Source organism: Xylaria bambusicola, assembly GCF_022495145.1.
Source record: "Xylaria bambusicola strain CBS 139988 unplaced genomic scaffold F5B22scaffold_2, whole genome shotgun sequence".
Classification (NCBI taxonomy): Eukaryota; Fungi; Ascomycota; class Sordariomycetes; order Xylariales; family Xylariaceae; genus Xylaria; species Xylaria bambusicola.
The window spans coordinates 1,746,286-1,767,820 of record NW_025953555.1 but is presented as its reverse complement, the minus strand read 5'-3'; the positions used below and the strand labels follow the sequence as shown (position 1 = coordinate 1,767,820).

The 21,535-nt window shown below is 47.6% G+C and overlaps 6 protein-coding genes across 6 annotated transcripts; 3 read left to right on the top strand and 3 right to left on the bottom strand.

The window, feature by feature from the left end:
* Positions 1 to 208: 208 nt before the first annotated feature.
* F5B22DRAFT_168742 (WD40-repeat-containing domain protein) lies at positions 209 to 1,976 on the bottom strand. The gene is made up of 3 exons (XM_047969316.1): positions 1,583 to 1,976; positions 958 to 1,421; positions 209 to 792 (listed from the first exon to the last, which is right to left on the bottom strand). Exons 1-3 carry the CDS (start codon positions 1,796 to 1,798, stop codon positions 390 to 392), a joined length of 1,083 nt encoding a protein of 360 aa, XP_047835986.1. The 5' UTR covers positions 1,799 to 1,976; the 3' UTR covers positions 209 to 389.
* A 391-nt stretch (positions 1,977 to 2,367) lies between these two features.
* Positions 2,368 to 4,587, bottom strand: F5B22DRAFT_168731 (Sas10 C-terminal domain-containing protein). The gene is made up of 2 exons (XM_047969315.1): positions 3,599 to 4,587; positions 2,368 to 3,537 (listed from the first exon to the last, which is right to left on the bottom strand). The coding sequence occupies exons 1-2, from the start codon at positions 4,362 to 4,364 to the stop codon at positions 2,513 to 2,515; spliced, it is 1,791 nt and encodes a 596-aa protein (XP_047835985.1). The 5' UTR covers positions 4,365 to 4,587; the 3' UTR covers positions 2,368 to 2,512.
* Positions 4,588 to 4,801: 214 nt separating this feature from the next.
* On the top strand, positions 4,802 to 6,001 carry F5B22DRAFT_633066 (uncharacterized protein; the record flags this gene model as incomplete). Its single annotated transcript, XM_047976786.1, has 3 exons — positions 4,802 to 4,918; positions 5,006 to 5,137; positions 5,204 to 6,001. 3 exons carry the CDS (start codon positions 4,802 to 4,804, stop codon positions 5,999 to 6,001), a joined length of 1,047 nt encoding a protein of 348 aa, XP_047835984.1.
* A 967-nt stretch (positions 6,002 to 6,968) lies between these two features.
* F5B22DRAFT_168690 (guanine nucleotide-binding protein subunit alpha) lies at positions 6,969 to 8,589 on the bottom strand. The gene is made up of 5 exons (XM_047969313.1): positions 8,311 to 8,589; positions 7,911 to 8,253; positions 7,359 to 7,857; positions 7,192 to 7,249; positions 6,969 to 7,136 (listed from the first exon to the last, which is right to left on the bottom strand). Exons 1-5 carry the CDS (start codon positions 8,426 to 8,428, stop codon positions 7,093 to 7,095), a joined length of 1,062 nt encoding a protein of 353 aa, XP_047835983.1. The 5' UTR covers positions 8,429 to 8,589; the 3' UTR covers positions 6,969 to 7,092.
* Positions 8,590 to 14,246: 5,657 nt separating this feature from the next.
* F5B22DRAFT_168402 (DUF1771-domain-containing protein) lies at positions 14,247 to 15,923 on the top strand. Its single transcript, XM_047969312.1, has 6 exons — positions 14,247 to 14,533; positions 14,644 to 14,744; positions 14,810 to 15,066; positions 15,149 to 15,610; positions 15,666 to 15,773; positions 15,884 to 15,923. Exons 1-4 carry the CDS (start codon positions 14,458 to 14,460, stop codon positions 15,498 to 15,500), a joined length of 786 nt encoding a protein of 261 aa, XP_047835982.1. The 5' UTR covers positions 14,247 to 14,457; the 3' UTR covers positions 15,501 to 15,610; positions 15,666 to 15,773; positions 15,884 to 15,923.
* Positions 15,924 to 16,423: 500 nt separating this feature from the next.
* On the top strand, positions 16,424 to 19,568 carry F5B22DRAFT_586741 (heterokaryon incompatibility protein-domain-containing protein). Its single transcript, XM_047973565.1, has one exon. The coding sequence runs from the start codon at positions 17,005 to 17,007 to the stop codon at positions 19,366 to 19,368; it is 2,364 nt and encodes a 787-aa protein (XP_047835981.1). The 5' UTR covers positions 16,424 to 17,004; the 3' UTR covers positions 19,369 to 19,568.
* The last annotated feature ends 1,967 nt before the right edge of the window (positions 19,569 to 21,535 follow it).

Sequence of the window (21,535 nt, the reverse complement as noted above, 5' to 3'; positions counted from 1 at the left end):
CAAGTATTATCTCGTCGTTACTATTAACATCCGAACACCGCATTTAGCTTCATTCATATTGTTGGCTTATCATTATTGTAATCATCTTAACGATTTAATCTGACTTTAGGGAGCCTCATATGATTATACAAAAGTCGAATTCGGGTTTGAGTAATCGTTATTTACTCATTCGTTCATCCACCTAATCACTCATTGATTCCTGGGCACTGCGCCCCAATATCCGAACAACTGAACAAGTACTCATAACCATTTCCCACTACAAAAATAAAGCACATCTCAGGGGATGTAACAAGAAATTCCGCTCAGCCTCATAATCCGCCTTGACACGGAAACCCATACATTTCCGGCATATTACAACTCAAGCGGGTCCCTCATCTAATCCTCCCTGGCTATTGCCCAATCCCCTTTGGCTTCGCATCTTCATCCGTAACATCATGCAACATGATCTTGGTCTCCGTCCGCGGCGTATTGCCTACACACCCACGGCTCCAGTCGTAGCCAATCGCGTAGGCGAAGAGGCTCCCGTCGCGATTAAACGAAGTGGCCGTGACGGCGGAACGAGGTGTGCTTGCATCGGTGGTGTTGCCGGGAGAGGCCATGACGGGAGGGTACCCGCGCAACCGGTGATGCGCAACACGGTCCCAGAAGGAGAAAGTGCCGTCAGACCCAGCTGTCAAGAATGTCGTCGTATACAGCGGGTGGAACTTGACGTCGTTAATGGCGAAGACGTCGGTATTCTTCATCTTCTCGCCTGTGGTCTCGCGGTGGCAGCGGAATGTGAAGTTGATATTCCTGTGAGAAGAAGCGAGAAGGCCGATATGTTAGGTTCTAGTCCATCGCGTTTAAGATAGGATCGTAAATGGATGATATATAAGGACATGGCAGATTTTCGCCATCCAAGAAGCGATAATATGTGAAGAATGCAGGTGGAATTTCAGAAAAAGGGTATATGCATACTTTTCATCAGCCTTCTCCACAGCGTTAATCCCACATCGACCTTCAATGCCGGCCGTAGCCCAACCTTTCCCGTCAGGAAAGGCTGTAACGACCTTGGTCTGATGTTTAAGCGGCGTGCGCACAGTCTTGAGGAGTGTTGTCGGCTTCTTGAGATCCACGAGGTGAATAAGCATATCAGCCGTCGCAAAAACCAGCAAGTTCGCCTTCGTATCGAGCGAGTAGACGCGCTCGCCGCACTGCAAGGTTGCAACCGCGTTACCAGGCCGCACCCTTACATCCCAAAACTTGACGGTCTTATCCCAGGACCCAGAGACGACAATGGGGCCGTTGGCGTCCGGCACGGCGGCAAAGCGCACGTCTCGCACAGGCGCCGCATGCGAGCCGAGCACGTGCTGCTGCCCCGTGGAGGCATCGAAGATGCGGATCGCCTTATCGGCTCCTCCTGCGACGACCGCATTTCCATCCTTGATTATTACGTGTTAACAACCTATCATCATGCGAGATACCTTATTTTAGAATCAGATAGAACGTGTATAGATTCACTCACCTAAGTACACCAGGGTTTTCGTTCATTTCGTTGATCCGAGTTGGAGGACGAGAATAAGCTGTAGGATTAGTAACTTACCTTAGCCCAGTCACAGCTGAAGACGGGCGCTTCAGCGGCGAGGGTGGCGACGCCTCGCACCGAATGGGTCGACGCGACGTCGTAGATGCGCACCTTGCCATCCCAGGATGCGGCGGCGAGATGATTTGTCGAAGGTGACCATGAGAGACACTGGATAGTATCCTCACCGTCAGAGGGCAGTGCGATATCGCTGTTGAGAGAGCCCAGAGCACCCATCTTTGTGTGGATGGGTAGGAAGAAATGCTGAAGTTTGGATTGGATTGAGCGAGTAAATACACCGGGACGATGTCTGGAGAAGTAGAGGGCAGAATGAATGAATATACGAATATATAGAGAAAAATATATAGAGGGGCCCTACTCCAAGCTTACAAATACGTACCCTGTTCAGCCTCTGTTACTGGGGGCGCTGTTGCCTGGATTTTACATACTAAGTACACATGTAGCAACTTATTTACCTTGGGTACCTGGATAGGTATATATCATGTATACCTATATATATACTACGGTAGGAAATGTGAGTGAGTTACTATCAATAGCAATAGGAAGCCCCAGAGCAGCATGGACATCCTTCGCTGCGCTATGTGGCCGACTTCAAGAGTGTTTACATCATTGCATGCGTATTCGTTCATTGTTGGTATAATGATGCGGGTTAAGGCGTGCTTTCGCTTTTGCTCATCGTGGGCGGACACGCTCGAATGATCATTGAATGCGCTTGTCTCACTCCGTCTACTTATATCTACAAATACGTAGCTAGTTCTTATATGCTCACTCTCTATGAGAGCTTGACAGATTTGACAAGATTCGTCTTCAAACCACTCTTCTCTCCCGCATAGCCACCCTTTCCTGGGCCACCTGAGTACACTGTCTTTTGACTCTTGAGTTTCTTCAGCTTGCTTTCGTACGCGAGCTTCTTCTTAACTGTTTGATGGGTCAGTGGTCATGCGCAATTTGAACACTACCAGATATTTGGGCCGGGGGGGGGGGGGGGTTGATGCGATGGCACATACCTCTAGGATTTCGCACTTCCTTCTTCCTCTTAGGAGCCAGACCCTTATTCGCTTTGATGGCATAGGTGATCTCTCTCCGACCATCAGGCCCGACCTTCTCCACCTCAACTACACGATCAGCAGAACCTGCAGCAGCAACAGCCTCAGCCTTGGCTGCCTTTACGTTCTTCCGTTTGTTCGAGGCTGCTGCGATCATGTCGTAATACTCCTCGTTCGCTTCATCTCTGATGGCCCTGGCTGTCTCGTGATCCTCGTCATCGCTGCCCTCTCCCAGATCGGCGCCAATGTTAGAACCTTTCTTGCCACGCTTCTCAGCCTCGGCGTTAAGACGGGCTCGTCTGTCCTTGAGACGCTCTCTGTATGGAATATCCATATCACCACCAGCATCCCGACCCCCAGCTGCTCGGCGGTTGGATTTCTGGGCAATTTGTGACGTGTAAAATCTAAGACTCTTCTTTCTAGCAGCCTTTTCAGCGGCCATCTTACTGTCAAGATATTCCTCTTCTCCAAAATCCGAGTTGCTGTCCTCTTCAGTGTCCTTGAGTGCAGTCTTCTTCTTAGATATCTTCTTAAGAGCAAGTAGAGAGTCGAGATCAGCCAACGAATCCTCAATTGCCTTAGATTTGCGCTCTGCTTTTGCCTTTGCCCTCTTGGCCTTGTTAGTCTCTCTGGCTTGTTTAGGCACCACCATTTCGTCATCCAACATGTCAATGTCTTCGTCTTCCGGTGGTGACGGTAGTGACTCAGCAGGCTGTGCAGGTTTTGAGGCCTTCAAACTCTCTACCTTCTTCCAGGCATCGCGGCATTCTAAAAGAGTACTCATAACTTCATGTTCTCTCAACTCGGATGGGTCCAATGTTTTGGCAACACCATCACCGTCTCTAGCCGGCGATGTTAATATGCCAAAGTACATGGCTAGTGTAGCTATTAATGAACCAAGAACTCGATCTATTTTTGATGAGATTAGTGATCGGGATAGGAGAGGCGCGGACAAGGACGCCATACTTACATTGCACCACGGCCAAGCTTCCGGGCTCCTGGCCTTCTGCCTCTTTTTGAAACTCAACTAGCCGAGGCTGTAGCTGTAAAAGCTCGTCGGCGAGGAAAGGAAGTTCCGGGTAGCGGGCCTGGAGTAACCGATTCCTCTCTTCTGGGCTCATATCAGGAGGGATTTCGACTTCCTTGAGCACTTCGGTAACAACTTCGTCCTGATCCGCATCTTCAGCTTCGCCAGCCAGCCATTCATCCTCGTTGAAAAAATCGGCTTCAGACATCTTGGCTAACTTCTTCTTCTGCAAGCGCAGAGCCTCCTTTTCCTCTTCTTCGGCATCTACCGTAGTCTCGATCTGATCGGCATCGTAGTAGTCCTTCCTCGACGAGCCCCAGTAACCATCGTCATGTTCTTCCTCGCCTTTTTTTTCTTCATCATCGGAATCATCGTCATTTTGTCCCTGTCCAGATTTGCCTGGCTTCCGTGACTGTTTGCGCCGAGGTTCGTCGTCGTCGTCGTCGTCGTCGTCGTCCTCATCGGAATCGGAATCTTCTGAGTAGGCTAGGATCTCTTCGTCGTCGTCTTCTAGTAACTCTTCGGCTTTTTGGCGCTTGGTCTTGGGCCCCTCGTCGAACATGATCTCGTCGTCGTCTTCCTCGAAACGCTCTTGGTCGTCCATGATATCTCGATAGCTGGATACCGGGCCGAGTTTGCCATCTTTGGGGTCGTACTCCCGTGGACCAGACGACCTGCCGGTCGAACTCGCCTTTCTCTTCTTCCCCATCCTGACGATTCGCGCGTCGCGAAGTCTTTGTTTGTGGGTTTTTCGTTATAGACACAGGCCAACGAATGAATGTGCTGGATGAAAGAAGCATATGAACTTTTTTCTAGAGAGATCTTATCGGGGTCTGATTATCGCTCTCACTAATCCCCACCGGTCTCCACTCATCCCACCTTTACTAGGTACATAGGTACATACCCAAGATGATATAATTGCACCTACCTAGGTTCTGCTAACTTACCTAGGTAAGTACAATACCTAGGTCTGAGTCCGAGGTATGTGTGCTCTGGTCTGGTACCGGTACGATCAATCAATGATAGTATCAACATGGATGCAAATTCTCCCCCCTGTTCTAACGGAATGAATTTCAAATTCAAAAGGCAATCTTTCACTTCAAGTTAGCTTAACTTATTAATTGTCTAACTATCCACCTTTTCTTCATGGACATTGTTTCACAGCCTGTGTGGATTGTCGTTTCTGCCGGCCTTGCTGTGCTCTTAATAACCGTGGCAATGGGTTCAGCTTGGAGTAAGAACCAAATGCCCGTCGAGGGCAAGGTGAGTAATAGAACGGCCTCCTCGATTGATAGATTTGATAGATGGGTGATCGGTGATCAGATGCTAACCTCAATTGTGTGCTTTCAGACGGTGCTGGTCACGGGTGCGTCTGAGGGCATGGGCCGCAGTGCTGCGCGACAGCTGGCTGAGAAAGGTGCCAGCGTAATTCTCGTCTCGCGCTCTGCCAACAAGCTGGAAGAGGCCATGGCACATGCGAAGGTACGCATATCCTTGGTCTACTACCTCAAGCCACACAATTCTTGACTGATACCTTTGCGTGCCCAGGCCGCCGCACGCAATCCGCAAACCCAGAGATTCCACTACATTACCGCAGATGTTTCAAAACCCGACTACGCGAGCTCCCTTCTCGCGGAAGCAATCGCCTGGAATGATGGCAAACCTCTGGACATTGTATGGTGCATTGCTGGCAAGTCCACACCCGACTTCTGGGTAGAGGCCCCGCTGTCAATCACGCGGGAGCACATGGATCTCAACTTCTGGGGCAGCGCCGAAATGGCCCACACCGTGCTGCGCCTGTGGTGTGCCCCCAATGCTCCTGTGGTGCCCGAACCAAAGCACTTGATTTTCACTTCATCCGTGCTCGCCTTATTCCCTCTTATCGGATACGGCACCTACACCCCCGGCAAGGCGGCATTGCGTGGGCTAGCCGACACGCTGGTCCAAGAGCTCGAGATATACCCTCAGAAAGTGAAGATCCATGTCGTTTATCCTGGTACTATCTCGAGTCCCGGCCTAGAGCGCGAGAATAAGTCGAAGCCTGAGATTACAAATATCCTCGAGGAGACTGATCCCATACAAACCCCCGACGCTGTGGCTGCCGCTGCTATAAAAGGTCTGGAGAAAGGCCATTACGCCATCACCGTCGCTTTTCTGGGCGATGTCCTTCGCTGGAGCACTCTGGGCGCTTCACCTCGCAATAGCTGGGTTATCGATACCATCATGTCATGGGTCATCTCCTTGGCCTTGATCTTTGCCCTGCCAGATATTTACAGTAAAATCCGGAAATACGCGAAAAAGAATGGGCATCCGATTAACTACCGGAAGAAGATTGGTACTGAATGATAATGGTGGTGACAATGGTACAAGAACGGAATCATGTAACAAGTCCTAATGTATAATAGCCCATGTAAATCAATATAGATTTCACAAAACACTTTTTGAGGGATTCATTGAACGCTGCTTCATGCTAGGGGCCTTGGTCCTTGATTTTCTACCAAGGCGGGCAGTTGAACACACGTGACAATCGTGTAAAGTATTATCAACTATTTGCCACATTTAATATGTATACGTATGTAGGAAAGAAAACGTAGCAAGCTCCAGTGCCTAGCAACATAGTAACAACTAAGGTTACCTTATTATCCCTCAAATACCAGGTGCTGTTACAATAGATGTAATTTGGCTTGGAGTTATCAGTAACCCAGGTGTAAAGCACGAAAACTAAGGTAATGTAATCATGCTATCACATCGAAATCCATAACAAAAGTTCTTGGACAAAAAATAAATAGCTTTCACATCACATTTAGATTAGAATAGTGGGTTCGCACCGTTCCTTTTGCCCTCTTTTCTTGGATATATAGAACACTGGTTGGTTTATTCATCTTGTATCAACAATCCAACCTTCTCCGGAGCGTCCGACTTGACTCCGAAAATCCCCTGCTGGCTCTTTGGTATAATTTCGTTGCAATCATCCGATACTCTCACGCCATGAGCCCCATATTGCAACATATGATGGCGGTGCCTCTCCTATTTTATGCGTTCTCCTAGGCACTCCGGAGGCCTTAACAAAAGGAAATCAAGGTAAAAAGGGGTCAACGTCGCCGCCGATTCGTAATTAAACAAGATATATGGACCACCGCGGCTATCAAATACAATATCCTCCCACTTCACGGCTGTCTTGAATCTCATGTGGGTTTGGTGCGGCCCCGAAGCTTACTACGAAGCTGGAGAATACGGTCTTTGGTAAAACATGAACGATGAAGGGATGAATATGTTGGATAGTTCCGCACAAAACACATAGACCCATTTGACAGCTGGTTAGGGGTTACAGGTGAGTGAGTCATTAGCCAGATCTAAGGCATTACTGGCGGTTAGGAATTATACGCTGGTAAACACGAGTTTGTATCTTCGACATGGGCCGATACACGATGAACTAATCAGATCAGACCGCATAATCGAAGGTTTTCTTGGATGATGATATCTACCGAATTGTTAGTATTCAGCACTTTCTTTCAGTAGCCCAAAGGCAGTCTTACCATTAACAGCAGCCATAACGAAACGGATTTGTGTTGTATCAGTGGCGCAAGTGAAGTGCTATTTTAGACGAGATAATTAGCAATCGGAATCCGGATGTCACTTTCACTTGGAGGTGCAGACTCTAAGCTGGCCACAGCATTGATATTAGCATTGTAAAAATACGTACTGTGTAGATCTGTTTTGTCTCGTGTTGGTTCAAGCTAACGAAGCGGTTTAGGATGTAGTCGCAAGCGGCAGCATAATCTTCGCCGCCTTCGTAATCGGGAAAGTAGTTCTTCATAGGGCTAACCGGGAGCTTCTCCTTGAATCGATCAATCTTGTTCAGAAACAAGATAATAGAAGTCTTGATAAACCACCTTGAGTTGCAAATAGAGTCGAAAAGAGTGAGCGCTTCTTGCATACGATTGACCGTCTCGTCTTCGAACAGCAGCTGATCGTACTCTGATATAGCAACCAGGAAGAGAATTGTCGTGACATTCTCGAAGCAGTGAATCCACTTCTTTCGCTCTGAGCGCTGACCACCGACATCAAACATACGGTAGGTTAGATCGCCGATAATGAATGTTGTCTCGGTGATACCGGTTGTCTTGACTCGTGAGCGCAGGACATCTTGATCGTTGGGCATGTAGTCCGGCGTAGCAATACGCACGATATTATCGAAGTAACTTAGAAGGCATGTTAGTGTTGCAAGCGAATTGCCTCGGAGACCAATACTTACTATCTCGCTGAGTCATTCAATTGATATTCGCGGGATCGCTTGAAGCACTCCTGAACACCGCGGTCTTTCCATAGGGCTTCGATGGCGTTGCCAACTTCAGGAGGTAAGACATCGCCTTCAATTTGTGCAGGTTGCATAAATATTGTCTGTACATGATATTCCATGCGTTGATCCTCTAGTGGCAGTTCGAGTGATTCCATGGCTTCCAAGATGACGCGCATCGACTGAACGGTATTACTGAAGATAATTTCTTTGAATGATTCCCGCTCGTCGCGTGAATATCCGCCCTCGTGGATGAGCTTCATCTGTTTCAAGATGGTCGACTTTCCGGATTCACCAGCACCTGTTGAACGAAGTCTAAGGATACAGTGGCTGTCATTATGAAGTGGGAGTTACTCACCCAGGAGAAGCATCTTGATCTCATTGCGTTGCATCATCTTATCCCTCTTCAGTTGATTCTCAATCTCCTCATTGCGGGCCTTGCCCTCCTTCTCCTCCGTGCTCATTCCACAACCCATCTTGACGAGTACTAACAGGCCCTAACAAGATGTTTATTCGCAATTTATTATAACCGGGAGCGCAGCGATCGGTAGTGGTGAGTTAAGAGAAGCCGTCGTCTCGTGCTACGAAATGAATGTTGTGGTCAGCTAACGAAAACAAAAGAGCAGAGCAACCCGAAGCCGTAACAGTTGACGAGATGATGGATGCTTGGGTGATAGTTGCGCAAGTATGATGTGTTGAAACCCGCCCACAGCAGTTTCTTTCAGACTCGGCCAGGCTGATTGTATACAAAGCAATTTGTATGTGGATAGCCACAAGGCGGCAAAGGACCCAAAAGAATCAGTAAGCAAAGCCGTCGCCGAGTAATGGACAACTGTGATAGGCATACGGGCCCTTTGATATCGAAGCGAAAGTCGGCTTGTCCCTAGTCACCCTTGCAGAAACAACCACCTGGATGGGATACGCGCTTTTGGCGATACGTGTAGAAGGATGGCGAGAAACACGAAAATTGGTTGTAGTAGAAGAGAGTTGGATGCGACTTACCAAAGCAGCGACGCCTTTAGATAGATGGGAGGCGTTAGAAAACAAAGCGATAGGCAGATGATGGGCCACCAGGAAGAGAGAGCAACGAAGACGATGAGAATGGAATGCGAAGAGGGAAAAAGGAAAAAAGGGTGGTTCAGCGAGATTGTGACCGGGGGCGAAGACTGGATTGGGCGAGACAGTGCAGGGTGGACGACACTTACATGTACCCAGGCAGGTATGTACAAGGGCAGAGGCCTCGTCTCTCTGGGCGGCGTAGGTAACTCAGCCCGCTGTAATTGTACGCTAGCATGCACCCTCCAGTTCCATCCAGGTACCTAGGTCCAGGAGTCATGGACGCCAGGACGCCAGGACAGGATGGAATACATAGCTACATAGAGGTACCCTATCTGGTTTTCTACTAGTCCAGGTACAAGAGATAGCACCAATGACGGGCATCGCATACTTCCATTCACACTACCTAGGTATATTTGAGGAGACATCTACTGTAGGTAGGTACGCAGGTAAATACCTAGGTAGACGCTTCGAGTGAACAATATTACAGACCGGGCAGGAGAATGGACAGTGAACGTTCCAGATATTCCACGCGTACTACTATGTGTACTCCTATGTGTGCTACTATCTACATATGTATGTACTGTAGGCATTCTATGTATAGGTAGGTAGGTAGGGAACTGGTTTAACGGGTAATCCCTGGTGCTTCAGCTCAAACTCCCTGGACCAATGTGGGAAGTTCTATCGGCCATTGTCTATGTGCTACATTAGTGCGCTACCCATGGGACAATTCCAATACCCACCTACCATATGTACTTAAGTACTTGATGCTTGATACTGACCGTGACCCAAGTAAACTGTAAGCATCATGGACGACGCACCTGCTTTTTCCATCCAAAAAGGAATAGGGGCGCTTCAATGTGAGCCATCACTGCCGTTTGCATGACAGACACTCGATGTACCTTCCCAGTCTCGCCAGTTCAGGCACATGGGCTTGTTGATTGTTGGGATAAGACAGGTCAGGTCAGGTCAGGACAGCTAGGTCAAAGACGTCCAAGACAAGCAGCAGTGTCCTACTTGAAGATATTAATTTACTATGTACTTACACTAGGTACCTATGGAGGATAGGAGGATGGCTGGGGGGGGAGGTGGAAAGGCTTTTCAGGGGCATGATCAGACTTGGGGCCCCGAAACGGACAAGTGCCATGTCGCAAGAAGCTGCTGCAAACTGCAAGGAAGAGCACAGACGCTAAGCCTAGAACGACTTAGCTAAATGAATAGTGGTGCGGTTGGTTGATGAGCATCTCCAGAACAAGTCTAGAAAAGGAAAGGGACAAGGCGTTACGATGTAGTGGGGTTTAATTGCTTCGGGGGATGCGCACTAGTAGAGTGTACCTAGGTACTTCAACCTACTTCGTAGACGAGCAGAGACGGGCAACTCTTACCTTTTGCCCAGCAGATTCCCGAGGTCTACACTACTCTCCTACTACATACAGAAGTACCTAGGTAGGTAGTATCTACTCAGACATCCCACAGACTACTACGTTAGTGTAGCGTACCGTACATAAGTAGGTATCTAGGTAGGCATAATGGTAGGTACCTACAGTGCTTCCTACAGTGCCTCAGGTAGACCCTCGGCCCCCCTACTATAAATGTACATAAGACAGACCCTAGAATGATATACATGAATAAGTACCCAGCATACTTGCCTTAATACTTGCCTCGACGGTCGAGCTTCGTCTCAGACCTGCTGAAGCGCATTGTGTTCACACCAGTTCATACATGGTAGTTAGGTAGATACCAACGAGGCCTCGATACCAACAGATAGGCCATCTCGGTATGCGATTCCACATCTTCGATTTGGTTAGTATCTGGCTACAAGTGCCTACCTGGGATACAATACTTGTCAGTCGTCCATCCACTGACCCACCTCCACGACTCATTTGATATCAAGACAGATAACGTCGGATTCTACATGAACGGCGGCGATATAGAAAAATCATAGATAGCTTACTTCTACCACTGTTCACACGGATACTACACTACACGCGCGATCCACGATATGTCTGGACAAGCATAATTGACAGTTCTGCTTGCATCTGGTAATCGCCTCGGAGACCAAAGAGCTGGTCACGAGCAAACAACTGGCGTCGCCTGGAGTGGAGTATCTAGGATACTACCCGTAGAGGAGAGTCTGAGATCTGACAAACCTGACAGGAATGCTTGGACTACCTACCTACATATACATAGTATGTATGCTCATTTGTCGACCCCGCGGGCTCAGACCTTGGTTGCTATGCTGACTGCCGATAAGGATGAGCATCCTTGAGGTCAAGAGACCACGATATTATCCGTCTCCAGATCCTAAAATCTCGCCCTGGGCAGCAATCAGTAGCTTCGACATTCCTACGATTCACATGTGCAACGGTTCCCCGGTCTCCCTTCCATTACACTGTTTCAAGGGAGATAGATGCTCAGGTAACATGTTTTCGGTAACCGCTACTGTACCAGGTCTGAATGACTACTGGGGTGTTGTTGTATGGTGTTTTGTTCTTTTTCTCAGCCAATGCTGTTTACACTCACGCCACCAAGTCGCAGACATGCTGGCACCCCTTCAACGCTACCCACCGAATGTGATGAGGATATGCTTACAATCTTACAAACCAAGGTACCGATATGTCTACTCGTACCAGTACTAGGTACCCAGCAACGACTTGCAATCGTAATCAGTCGTTTGCGCCAGGTTAGGCTTTACCTTTTTGTCCAAACCAAGCATTGATGGCAACCAAGATACATCCACAAGTGGCAATGGGTCTGTTTCCAAGTTTCTAAGCAGGTTATGTATTCAATCAACCTACAGCGCAATGTCAATGCTACTCGACAAGGAAGTTGATCTGACAAAAAGCCTCAACACGGGACCTAAGTAGGTAATCTAGTAATACCACACAGCTGCCGACGTTGGAGCCTATCGTAGATGAGAGCTCCTCACCTCTCTGGCGGTGTCAGCAGCGTCATACTTATTTATATCTTCCGCCTGCCAACTTGGAGGGTGAGGTGCTACCTATACATGATACGGTCCGGTCAACAGCCTTAAGGCCACAGCTGGGTTACATACTGTACATTAGTAGAGTCAGAACTAGCACCAGCCTTTTCCACGAGGCAACAATTACCTACCTATGTTGTGACAGCCGATGGCACACTCGATTGCCAGTATCCAATCGCGTCCTACGGTGGACAACCCCGGAACCCGGCCGCCCCGAGTTGCTAGTTACCACTCTAAGACACTAGGAAACGCTAGATTCCGGACTCAACAACTACCTGTGCATCGCGGTGTAGACACCATAGCCACGTGGCCAGCGTTAGCCTACAGATAGATATGTAGCTCCTTTTACGTGTACGTTGCATCACCGTGAAGCTGGAGTTCCTGGTGGACAGCGGCTGGCGGTTTTCCCGGGTTTCGGCAGATGCAGCTGGAAAAGTTCCTTGTTGCTGGTGGTAGGATGCGCTCGGATCATCCTAAGGACAAGTCGGCAGCACAAGGGAAGAAAACAAAAGAAAAGTACGTTAGCGGCGAATGTATGCGCTTCCAACTTTGAACATCTTGAAGTATGGTGCGGTAGTACGTCCAATCAGTCCATAAGGTGAACGGTTATACTGTACTTCGTATGGTGAGGCAGATGCCGCCAAGGTCAACACCCCAGCATCTTTGAAACATCTTCAAGGCCAATCCGGGTAACTCTTCTTCAATGCATTATGTTTGACTTTGTTTTTCCGGCTATACAATTAGGAGATATTGTTACGCTAGGCTACAATATGAAGAGCTTGGTTCAACTCAGTGTCTCAGGCTCCTGGAGTTATATAGTACAACAATCATGCGCGTTTTCACTACCAGAACCAGGTCAGCTAAGCGCTCATACATTATTAGAGTAGGTCTCCGTCTTTGCTTAAAAAGGCATCTCGCTTTTATCTGTTAAAGGATAGTGGCAGACATAGCGGAATAGATCTCACGGCAAAACACCACGCAGAACCGATCCTCGAAGCAAGTCATTCAATGTGCCAGGGTAAAATCCAGCTAGTCTAAGAATTTGGTACGAATGATCTGCAACGGGACTGAATTTGCAAAACTCCCCGCTCGAAACATGGTTCGCCCAGCGACTCAATAGATTTGAGACGAATACTACGCTGATCCGCTTTGCGCCAGCAGGGACGGTCAGATTTTCGAGAGCGAAACTTCTGCTGAAGTAGTGGTACCGTCTATCGGATATAAGTAGGTGTGTGCGAAGTAGGTAGTCTACTGTAGGCAGAGGTGGGATTTCTGAGATGTAATCTAACTACGCACTTGCAATATAAATAAACATTTTGTTTAGTACCGTATACTTCATATGAGGTAAATATCCAGCAGTGCATATGGGTACCATGTACGATACAACCAAAATAGAAATAGTAGGTAGAGTGTAGTCAATCTCATCATTATCGTTCACAAGATGTGAGTAGTGGTCTCAGCACCTAGAGTTTTAATTTTTTTTTTCTTATCTCCGCCTCTTTCAACGTACGAGGTATTTTGCTAAGTATGATATTTGTACTCATGTTCTAGGCTTTGTTCTTGGTATGCTTTCGAATCGAATATTCTTCATGTGATGGATAGTCTAGATGCTCTACCCACTCATTGGACATGTCTAGCTCCTGTTCTATCATTGATTAGGAACACCATGCCAAAGCATCCCCTACTAGTCTTGAAGAGAACCATTTTAGAGTTTGAAGAAATACAGTGGTCGTAATGTAGTCGGAGTTTTAGCTCCCTCGCTTATAGTATAGTCTATCTACATCATTATTACCAACGATGTCCCACCCAATCCAAAGTCAGGTTCATGATCTTCCTTCTAGGCTAGGGACCTAGTTGATACACTACACCACAACTAAGTATAATTATGCCAAGTACGATGTACTGTCGTTACCTGGGTTGTCAAGTAGATAATCTCGACAAATGTGACGGTTCCTGTTGTCACCGTTTCAATGCATCTGCAAGAAACTTCAATTCCCGAAGCGTACATATTCCTCCTTGTCGTCTGCTCAATTTAGACTTGTAAGACTCGACCGGCTCGCATTCCCCATGCATGGGTTCTGTGCCATTGCCGGCACAGCAGGTCTCAACATGCAGTGATAGGGTTTAATTACACTGCTTCCACGCCGTCTCTGGGCGTCAGCCCAAGACAGATTCCGGGCAAGCCCTGTTCCAACACGACCAACCCAACCCAGCGTATATCGTAGCCCCCTATTGTAGGTTAGTCGGGTCAACTGCGCCGAATGGCGAGCTACACCTGGTCTAGCGGCCGATCTCTCCACGATTTGCTAGATCGGCGCGCATAACTCAGTCCTTACGCGCAAAATCGTAACGACAGTCAGGCCAGGATTGATTCGTTAGGTTGATGCTTCGCTGTGCTCAGTCTCGTATGCTCCATTGCTCATTTCGACACTTCTATATAACACTCTTGACGTCCAGAATTGCATAATGTATAACGAATCTGACGATATCGAGCTCCACCGGCCGTACGCTGACAGGGGCTTTGGGACGATAGGCGGCTCAGGTACGGTGTAAATATCTTCTCCTTTACCCCTTGATCTTCTTTAGCATACATATACATCAATTCACTGCTGATTGTCATCGGCTGTTACTTACGGTATCGATATTCAATAGACTTCAATCACGCACCCGATCCCAAAATCAAAGCCGAATGCGAGAGATTACGTCGTCAAGCGAGAGAAGCAGACGATGAGAGGAATAAATGCTTTCAGGAGGTACGTGTTGTCTGATAATGAATACTCAATCATTCATTAAACCGGAGTGTTTAAACGAAGAGTAGTCCCGCGAGGCATATAACAATGGCGACGGGGCCCGCGCGAAACAATTGAGCAATGAGGGCAAGAAGCATGGTAAGGAATCGGATGATCTCGACGAGGAGGCGAGCAATAAGATATTCAAAGCAAACAACCCCGGATACGAAAAAGATTTTCCTTTGGAGGTGATGGATCTACATGGCCAACTTGTCCACGAGGCTGTGAAGAGGGTTGCGGACCAGATTCAGACGAACCAACAGAACGGGCTAACCCATCTTCACGTGTACGTATGCCAACATTCCTCGAATGCAACATGACTTGTGCGTGTAGTGACATAAGCTAACATGCCCAAACAACTCTGTCAGCATCGTCGGAAAGGGAATTCATAGTGCCGGTCATGTACAGAAACTCAAGCCAGCCATCGAGGACCTCTGCCGCGACATGGGCCTCCACTACGAAACAGAGGAGAATGCCGGGCGTATTTATGTCGATTTGCAAGGCGACCACGTGCCACAAATGCCGCCTCTGCCACCGAAGCCCGCGTCGCAACATGCTGGGTACGGCGAACAACCCTATGGTGGTTATCAACAACAAGATTACTATCCTGGGCAACAGCAGCAACACCATGGCGGACAAACCCAGCAAGAGGAACAGTATGACGAGATCGAAAAGCTCGTTACGAAGCTGTTTAAGAAATATTGCTGTACCGTCATGTAGGAGAATACTTCGGATCTACAGGACCAGGTTGGAACAAAATAAAGCGATATTGCATTGGGTTAGTTGGGGCATTTAAGCCTGACTCTTCCTCGACGGATTCTAGACATAGACCAGAGACATCGTTAGACCGGGGAGGATACAGCTAGATCAGCAAAGCACTCACAGCAAGCAAGACGACGATTAATGACTAAAGATCACATGTGGGAAAGAAAGGTTCATGGCGACTTCTAGGTGGGACACATTTAGGAGAGGAATAGGCCACGGTGGCTGGAGGTAGGCAGACGTTCTGGGATTTATAAAGTTTTGATACTGTACCAAAATCAGTTGGTAAGCATGGTTTCTGAGACGCTATCGAACCAACAACCAACCAAAATTACCAACAGAGTCAACGAGCAAACAAAGCGGACTATGCCACCTCACTAGCTCTTTTCCAGTTCCTTATTATTAACCTTATCTTTACTTCTACGTACAGTAGTGTTTTGCAGTAACACTTCTTGTTCCGCATACTGATGATATGATATCCCGGGTGCTACATTCACCCTATACTATAGGTAGTACGTCTGTGTACAAACAAACTTAACGGTAAGCATGCCCAAATACGAAGTCCATATCGTGACATACGGCCAGTTGCGGCATGGTAATTCTGGTTACACTGCCTGGATCAGGCGACCACCATTGGAAGTAAGACAACACGAAATCTGAACCCCTTTTCATTTTTCAATTCTTTGGGAAAAAGTGATCAACCACCGATAAGCTTTCGTCTCACAAAAAGCACTATACGTGGAAACCAACGTCGAGCACCATAGTGCCCAAATTCATTCAGATATGTGCTGTTCTTTCTTTCGTGAGTAGAGGATTCTGTGGCGTACTTCTAGCCGCGCGCTCCATGTCCAAGGCGTGGAGGGCGAGTTCCGGCATCTCAATAGCTGAGTGTGAAACATATATGTAGGCTGCTACCAACGGTAGAAAACTATGGAAAGGAAGGTTGCTAACATGAGACCCGCAGGATGGCAAGGCATATTCATTCAGTAAGGTGCCGTTTCATACTACATGGATGCTCAATCTAGTAAGTAGTTGCAAATTAATTCCACTTCAGGTTCCTCTTCGAGCTACATTCTGTCACGCTATTTCGACTTGCAAGAACATCGCAGCGAGGATAGTGCCAAAGCTACCTAATATCTCATATGCACTACAAATACAACCCACCGCAGCGGCGCACACCTTGCCAAGTTCAGTGTGTCGTGAGATGGCGACCCCTTTGAAAAGGACATTTCAGGCGCCAATAATCCTAGGCAGGGGGTGGGTACCAGGAGAAGTTGCTTAGTTTCGTTGGAGGCCAACATGCAGCCACCAGCACATCGCATATCGCCATACCAACAGCCTTACTTATGGCTGACTACTTGGTATAGTTCCTGTTTATATAAATACCTGGGACGCCATCGTTTTAAACTCGCCTCTGGTAAATAGAATAGTTGATTCCTAGTTGATACGAGATTTATTCACCATGATTGGAACAAATCGGATTACTATGAGAAACAAATTCCGCGACGACTGGTGGCCCGAGTTGCAGAAATCGGAAATCTCTAAGCCAAGGCCACCAAAACGCCACGTGATGCAGTGGTTCTCCCACTTAGTGAACCCAACGGCGCCGCTCTGTCGTAGATGTCATCGCCGCAAGCTGAATTTGCGTTCCCTTGTGGCAAAGCCTCCAGATATCTCTGAACTTCCCAAAGGTTTTGAGAACGAAGACCTCAATGATCTAGAAAATAAATTCTCTGTACATATCCACAACTTCTCGGCCGAAGAGGCCGAGGCGGCAAAATCAAGGTGTTCGTTATGCGCTCTTCTTTCAGGTTGCCTCGAGTATACTCAGCAGGAGGGGTGGCTAGGCTATATGCGATGCACAGTAATATTGCGACCGAGGTTCGACCGGTCGACTAATATCAAGAAAAAAGGAATTATTATTCACAAGCAGCAGATTTGGGTCGAATTCCAACCGATTGAGGGAGAGGTACTGATTGACCTGGTAGATGTTGGAGGAATCGGGTTTACTGGGAGAAGAAGGCCAGTTTTCCCGACGGCCGATTATAAATTGCTGAAATGGTGGCTCAGAAACTGCAATCGCAAACACACGCACCCAGATATTTCCACCGAAGTCCGCTCGCGAATGCAAGTCATTTTGGATGATGGGCTCTTTCGACTTATAAACACTTCCACCGGGCTCGTCGAAGTTTTGGCTTCTCTGCCCACATTTGTCGCCCTGTCCTACGTTTGGGGCCCAGCTCCTAGCCAGCCAAAGAACCAGCCTCTCAAAGGCGGGCCAGTGGCGGATTATCCCCGTACTATACGAGATACCATTGTCACGGCAAATTTTCTAGGGTATGAGTGGCTCTGGGTTGACCGGCTCTGTATCGATCAAAACAGCGATACGGACAAGGCGAAGCTCATTCCTTATATGAGGGACATTTATGCGGCGGCCAACTTGACTATTGTCGCTGCCTGCGGCAAGGGCGCTGAAGATGGCCTTTTCGGTACCGAAGGGACTCCAAGGAAGGCCCGTCAACCACTTACCATAGGGCCTTCATTCGCAGTCGCTGCCGTATCTTATCCATTTGAGGGACTAATTGAGGACACAGTCTGGTACAAGAGAGGCTGGACATTCCAAGAATGCGTATTTTCCCGAAGGCTACTCTTTGTTCTCAACTCTGAAATGTTCTTTTGCTGTGGAGATCATCTTTTCCGAGAAACAACATGTCGTCGCTTAGTCACTCCTAACCAGGGCTCTATCGAAAGATGGCTATTTTACGAAAAAGGGAGATGCGTGGCACGAGATTTGCAGGTTGCGCTTCATAGGAAGGCGGCGACGCCAGACAAAATGCTAAACTCATGGCTATTCTTGAGCGCCATGAGGGAATACTCTGGCCGTAAACTAAGTGTCGGCGCAGATAGGCTGGCCGCCTTTGCTGGTGTGATTTTATCAGCTATGGAGCCTATGGACCAGGTGTCTGAAGCGGCATTTCTCAAGCACGGGCACCCACTGCCATTCTTTGAATCTCTTCTGACTTGGACCCCTGGGTACGACTCGGGACGTCTATTGAACCAGCTTCCGGTTGATAACATGCCCACGCCGTCTTGGAGTTGGGCTCATTCGGGCTACAGGGTGAATATTGATATTCATGGAGAGACGCGCGGCTGCTACGACCAATATTATTGGTTTACTTATAGTCAACTTCCAAATTATGACGTGCTGGGGTTACCATCCCCATTGAACCCTATTGATACTCTGCTCAATATGCCACTGTCAGATGAACTGAAAACGGATCGATCGTGGGCTGAGAGTTCACCACAGGATATCGAAAAAACTAATCACGATGAAAACTTAGTCACCATGCCAGTAGATGTTTCGCGGCTACCCAAACTTCATCTATTAACACTTGTATTCGACGCACGTCTTGTGTTCTCTGAAAGCATTCGCAATTATAAAGATTCGTTCTTATTAATGGATCTTGGAAGTACTGACACTCCTCAAGACGTGAGCATGAGAGAGCGTGGGATTATACTTGACCTTTTACCAACATGGCATCTTCAGATCGATCGCGAAGATTACTTACTTAGTCCCCGACCCAGACCGTTTGAAACTTTCGCTATAATCACAGGTTGGCCGAGATATGGATCGGCTAGATTTGGCATCGAGAGGTCCACCGAGCTCTACTACGATCTAACTGTGATGCTTTTGGAGCCACAAGAACAGAAAGATACGTACTCCCGGCTGGGCCTTAGCACGATTTCAAATGTCTTTAGAAACACATACTATGTTGAGCTGATAAAGAAAGGGAACCCGCGATGGCAGTATATACATATTGTCTAATATATTGTTGACGTAAGTCGCTAGCGACAAAACGCTCTCTTTACAAGCACGTTGTCTTCTGCATCCCCTGATATCCTCGCTGTAGAATTCATACACCGATGCCTTTCGCCTCGTATAAAATTCCAAAGCCATAGAGGGAGGCTACACCTTTCACTAACATAATACGCAATGCGACAGTAGATTGGGCATACCCGGATACTCAGCAAGAGACATTACCCCTATATAGTACGTAATGATTGTTTTTTTAACCCTCGGCAAAGCTTACGCCGCTCCAACTCCAGTTACTACTGCTGCCTACTTTCTACAAAACAGACATCAAAAGCATCACTACCGACAATTCCTGTAACATGATATTATACCAAGCCGGTGACGGAGATACCATTCTTCGGCGCTATCGTTGGCGTTGTATGACTGTGTGACGATGACATCATAGTCGGCTGGCATCGTCGAGGAAGGTGTTACGATACGTGATGTTCTCGACGGTACCCGCAGGCCAGGAGATGGTTTTCATACAGATAAACTATTGGGGAATTTACATCGTGATGTCCGCCAATGTTACATTCGAGACCACGTTGACCGTCTCCCCGCCTACTGAACAGGTCGTTCCCGTTGGATTAGAATCCGGACCCGAAATCAACGCTCTTCCCGATGTTGATGACGGCACAGTCACCTTGGCTCCAGGCTTTGGCGCCCGTACTAGTCACAGCGTCGGTACGTGCTAACTGTTATAGAACATTCAAGAAGAATTGTCCAAATACGTAGTTTACTGTACCCTTCCCAGAACGCAAAAGCAAGGGGGAATGAAAAGATAAGATAAACAACTTGCTAGTGAAAGCACCCGGGTTTTCAAAGATTCACCGTCCTTTTCGTCGACAATAACGCTGAGGTTATATACATAGTTAATACTAAAGTGTTCTTCGGTACGTTCTTAATTGTGATGTCCTCAAGCAGGGAATAATGAAGATAGTTCACGTTGAGCAATTTCTTCGCCACACCACCACTCCCGCCTTGTCTATCCTAGTGTAGCGCGCCCTGACCGTCGAGGACGCTGTCCGCGGTTCTCTTAATTGTGGTGTGGTTTCCCCTGACAGATCAATATCGAACCTTCCCACTCGGCGTACCTGAATGGAATAGTTCTCTCGAGGAACGCCGTCGTCTCTTTAAATTCTCCAGGTTCAGACGCCGAGTACTAGTAGTACGGATAGAACAACTATGGAGCAGGATGCTTTGCTGACACTTACGGAGGAGCAACCTAACAGTACGTTGGATGTGCATGAGAGATTGCGTCCTCGAGCCATGGCGTCGATGTCAGCACAAGTGTGATACCCTTGCGACACTGTTGATGAGGAAGAAGGATGAGACGGCAAATTCCGGCATTTGTATATGAGAGGGTAATGCATCCTGAATAGGTCTTCTGTATCCAGGTTCGTAAATTAGACAACGCATGGAAGAGGTCCTGTAGATGAGGTAGAGTGATGAGAATGGATTCTCGACTATTTATGAAAGAACATACGCATGACCGTTTTTACATACCATTCACCGTCGACTATCCTCATGGAATATACGGGAAAACCACAGAGAACAACCAATTTTGGGCAGACTTCAGCAAAGCCAGAAATGCCATGAGTGACTACAAATTAGCGGATTAAACAAGTCTCACATCAGTTTCCCTGCTTCTTCCTCGTTTATTTTCCGTTATAGGCTATGTTGCAATGCCGCCTCTGGTGTGCCTATAGGTAGAACAACTACGTTATCAACCCCTCCCAGGAACTCGTCGCTGTCGGTTTTACCAACGTGCTTGGGCCTGATTGTATTCAAAGCTATGATGTGTCTGTGAATAATATTCAGCAACTAAAATTCACTTCTACTTCTGTAACCACCGTGGTCAAGTAATGTGTGTGTTCGACGAACATTGAAAAAGAGAAACAGAGAGAGAAAAAGGTAGTCCGATTAATTGGTAGAAAGCGTCTGGTTAATTTTCCAGCTTTTACAAGATGGATGCGACCATAGGCCATTATGAGCGACAACCGAGGACTAGAATAAGATGTAATCATATTTGGTTGTTGTCGTTCTTTACTTGAACTGCAGAACTGAAGGAGTTGACCTTCGAACAAGAACGCCTTTATTCATTTCTGCGGACGAGCTAGAGCGAGCCTCGACGATCCAA

What these genes read in the sequence shown, in the direction of transcription:
- F5B22DRAFT_168690 (XM_047969313.1), bottom strand. Translation starts at nt 8,428, where the DNA reads ATGGGTTGTGGAATGAGCACGGAGGAGAAGGAGGGCAAGGCCCGCAAT. An exon ending in TTGAATGACTCAGCGAGATA is followed by an intron (nt 7,858 to 7,910) that starts GTAAGTATTGGT and finishes ATGCCTTCTAAG; the next exon opens with TTACTTCGATAATATCGTGC. An exon ending in CGTTATGGCTGCTGTTAATG is followed by an intron (nt 7,137 to 7,191) that starts GTAAGACTGCCT and finishes ACAATTCGGTAG; the next exon opens with ATATCATCATCCAAGAAAAC.
- F5B22DRAFT_586741 (XM_047973565.1), top strand. Translation starts at nt 17,005, where the DNA reads ATGATTGGAACAAATCGGATTACTATGAGAAACAAATTCCGCGACGAC.
- F5B22DRAFT_168402 (XM_047969312.1), top strand. Translation starts at nt 14,458, where the DNA reads ATGTATAACGAATCTGACGATATCGAGCTCCACCGGCCGTACGCTGAC. An exon ending in TGGGACGATAGGCGGCTCAG is followed by an intron (nt 14,534 to 14,643) that starts GTACGGTGTAAA and finishes GATATTCAATAG; the next exon opens with ACTTCAATCACGCACCCGAT. An exon ending in GGAATAAATGCTTTCAGGAG is followed by an intron (nt 14,745 to 14,809) that starts GTACGTGTTGTC and finishes AACGAAGAGTAG; the next exon opens with TCCCGCGAGGCATATAACAA.
- F5B22DRAFT_168742 (XM_047969316.1), bottom strand. Translation starts at nt 1,798, where the DNA reads ATGGGTGCTCTGGGCTCTCTCAACAGCGATATCGCACTGCCCTCTGAC. An exon ending in TCAGCTGTGACTGGGCTAAG is followed by an intron (nt 1,422 to 1,582) that starts GTAAGTTACTAA and finishes GTAATAATCAAG; the next exon opens with GATGGAAATGCGGTCGTCGC. An exon ending in GTGGAGAAGGCTGATGAAAA is followed by an intron (nt 793 to 957) that starts GTATGCATATAC and finishes TTCTTCTCACAG; the next exon opens with GAATATCAACTTCACATTCC.
- F5B22DRAFT_168731 (XM_047969315.1), bottom strand. Translation starts at nt 4,364, where the DNA reads ATGGGGAAGAAGAGAAAGGCGAGTTCGACCGGCAGGTCGTCTGGTCCA. An exon ending in AAGCTTGGCCGTGGTGCAAT is followed by an intron (nt 3,538 to 3,598) that starts GTAAGTATGGCG and finishes CATCAAAAATAG; the next exon opens with ATCGAGTTCTTGGTTCATTA.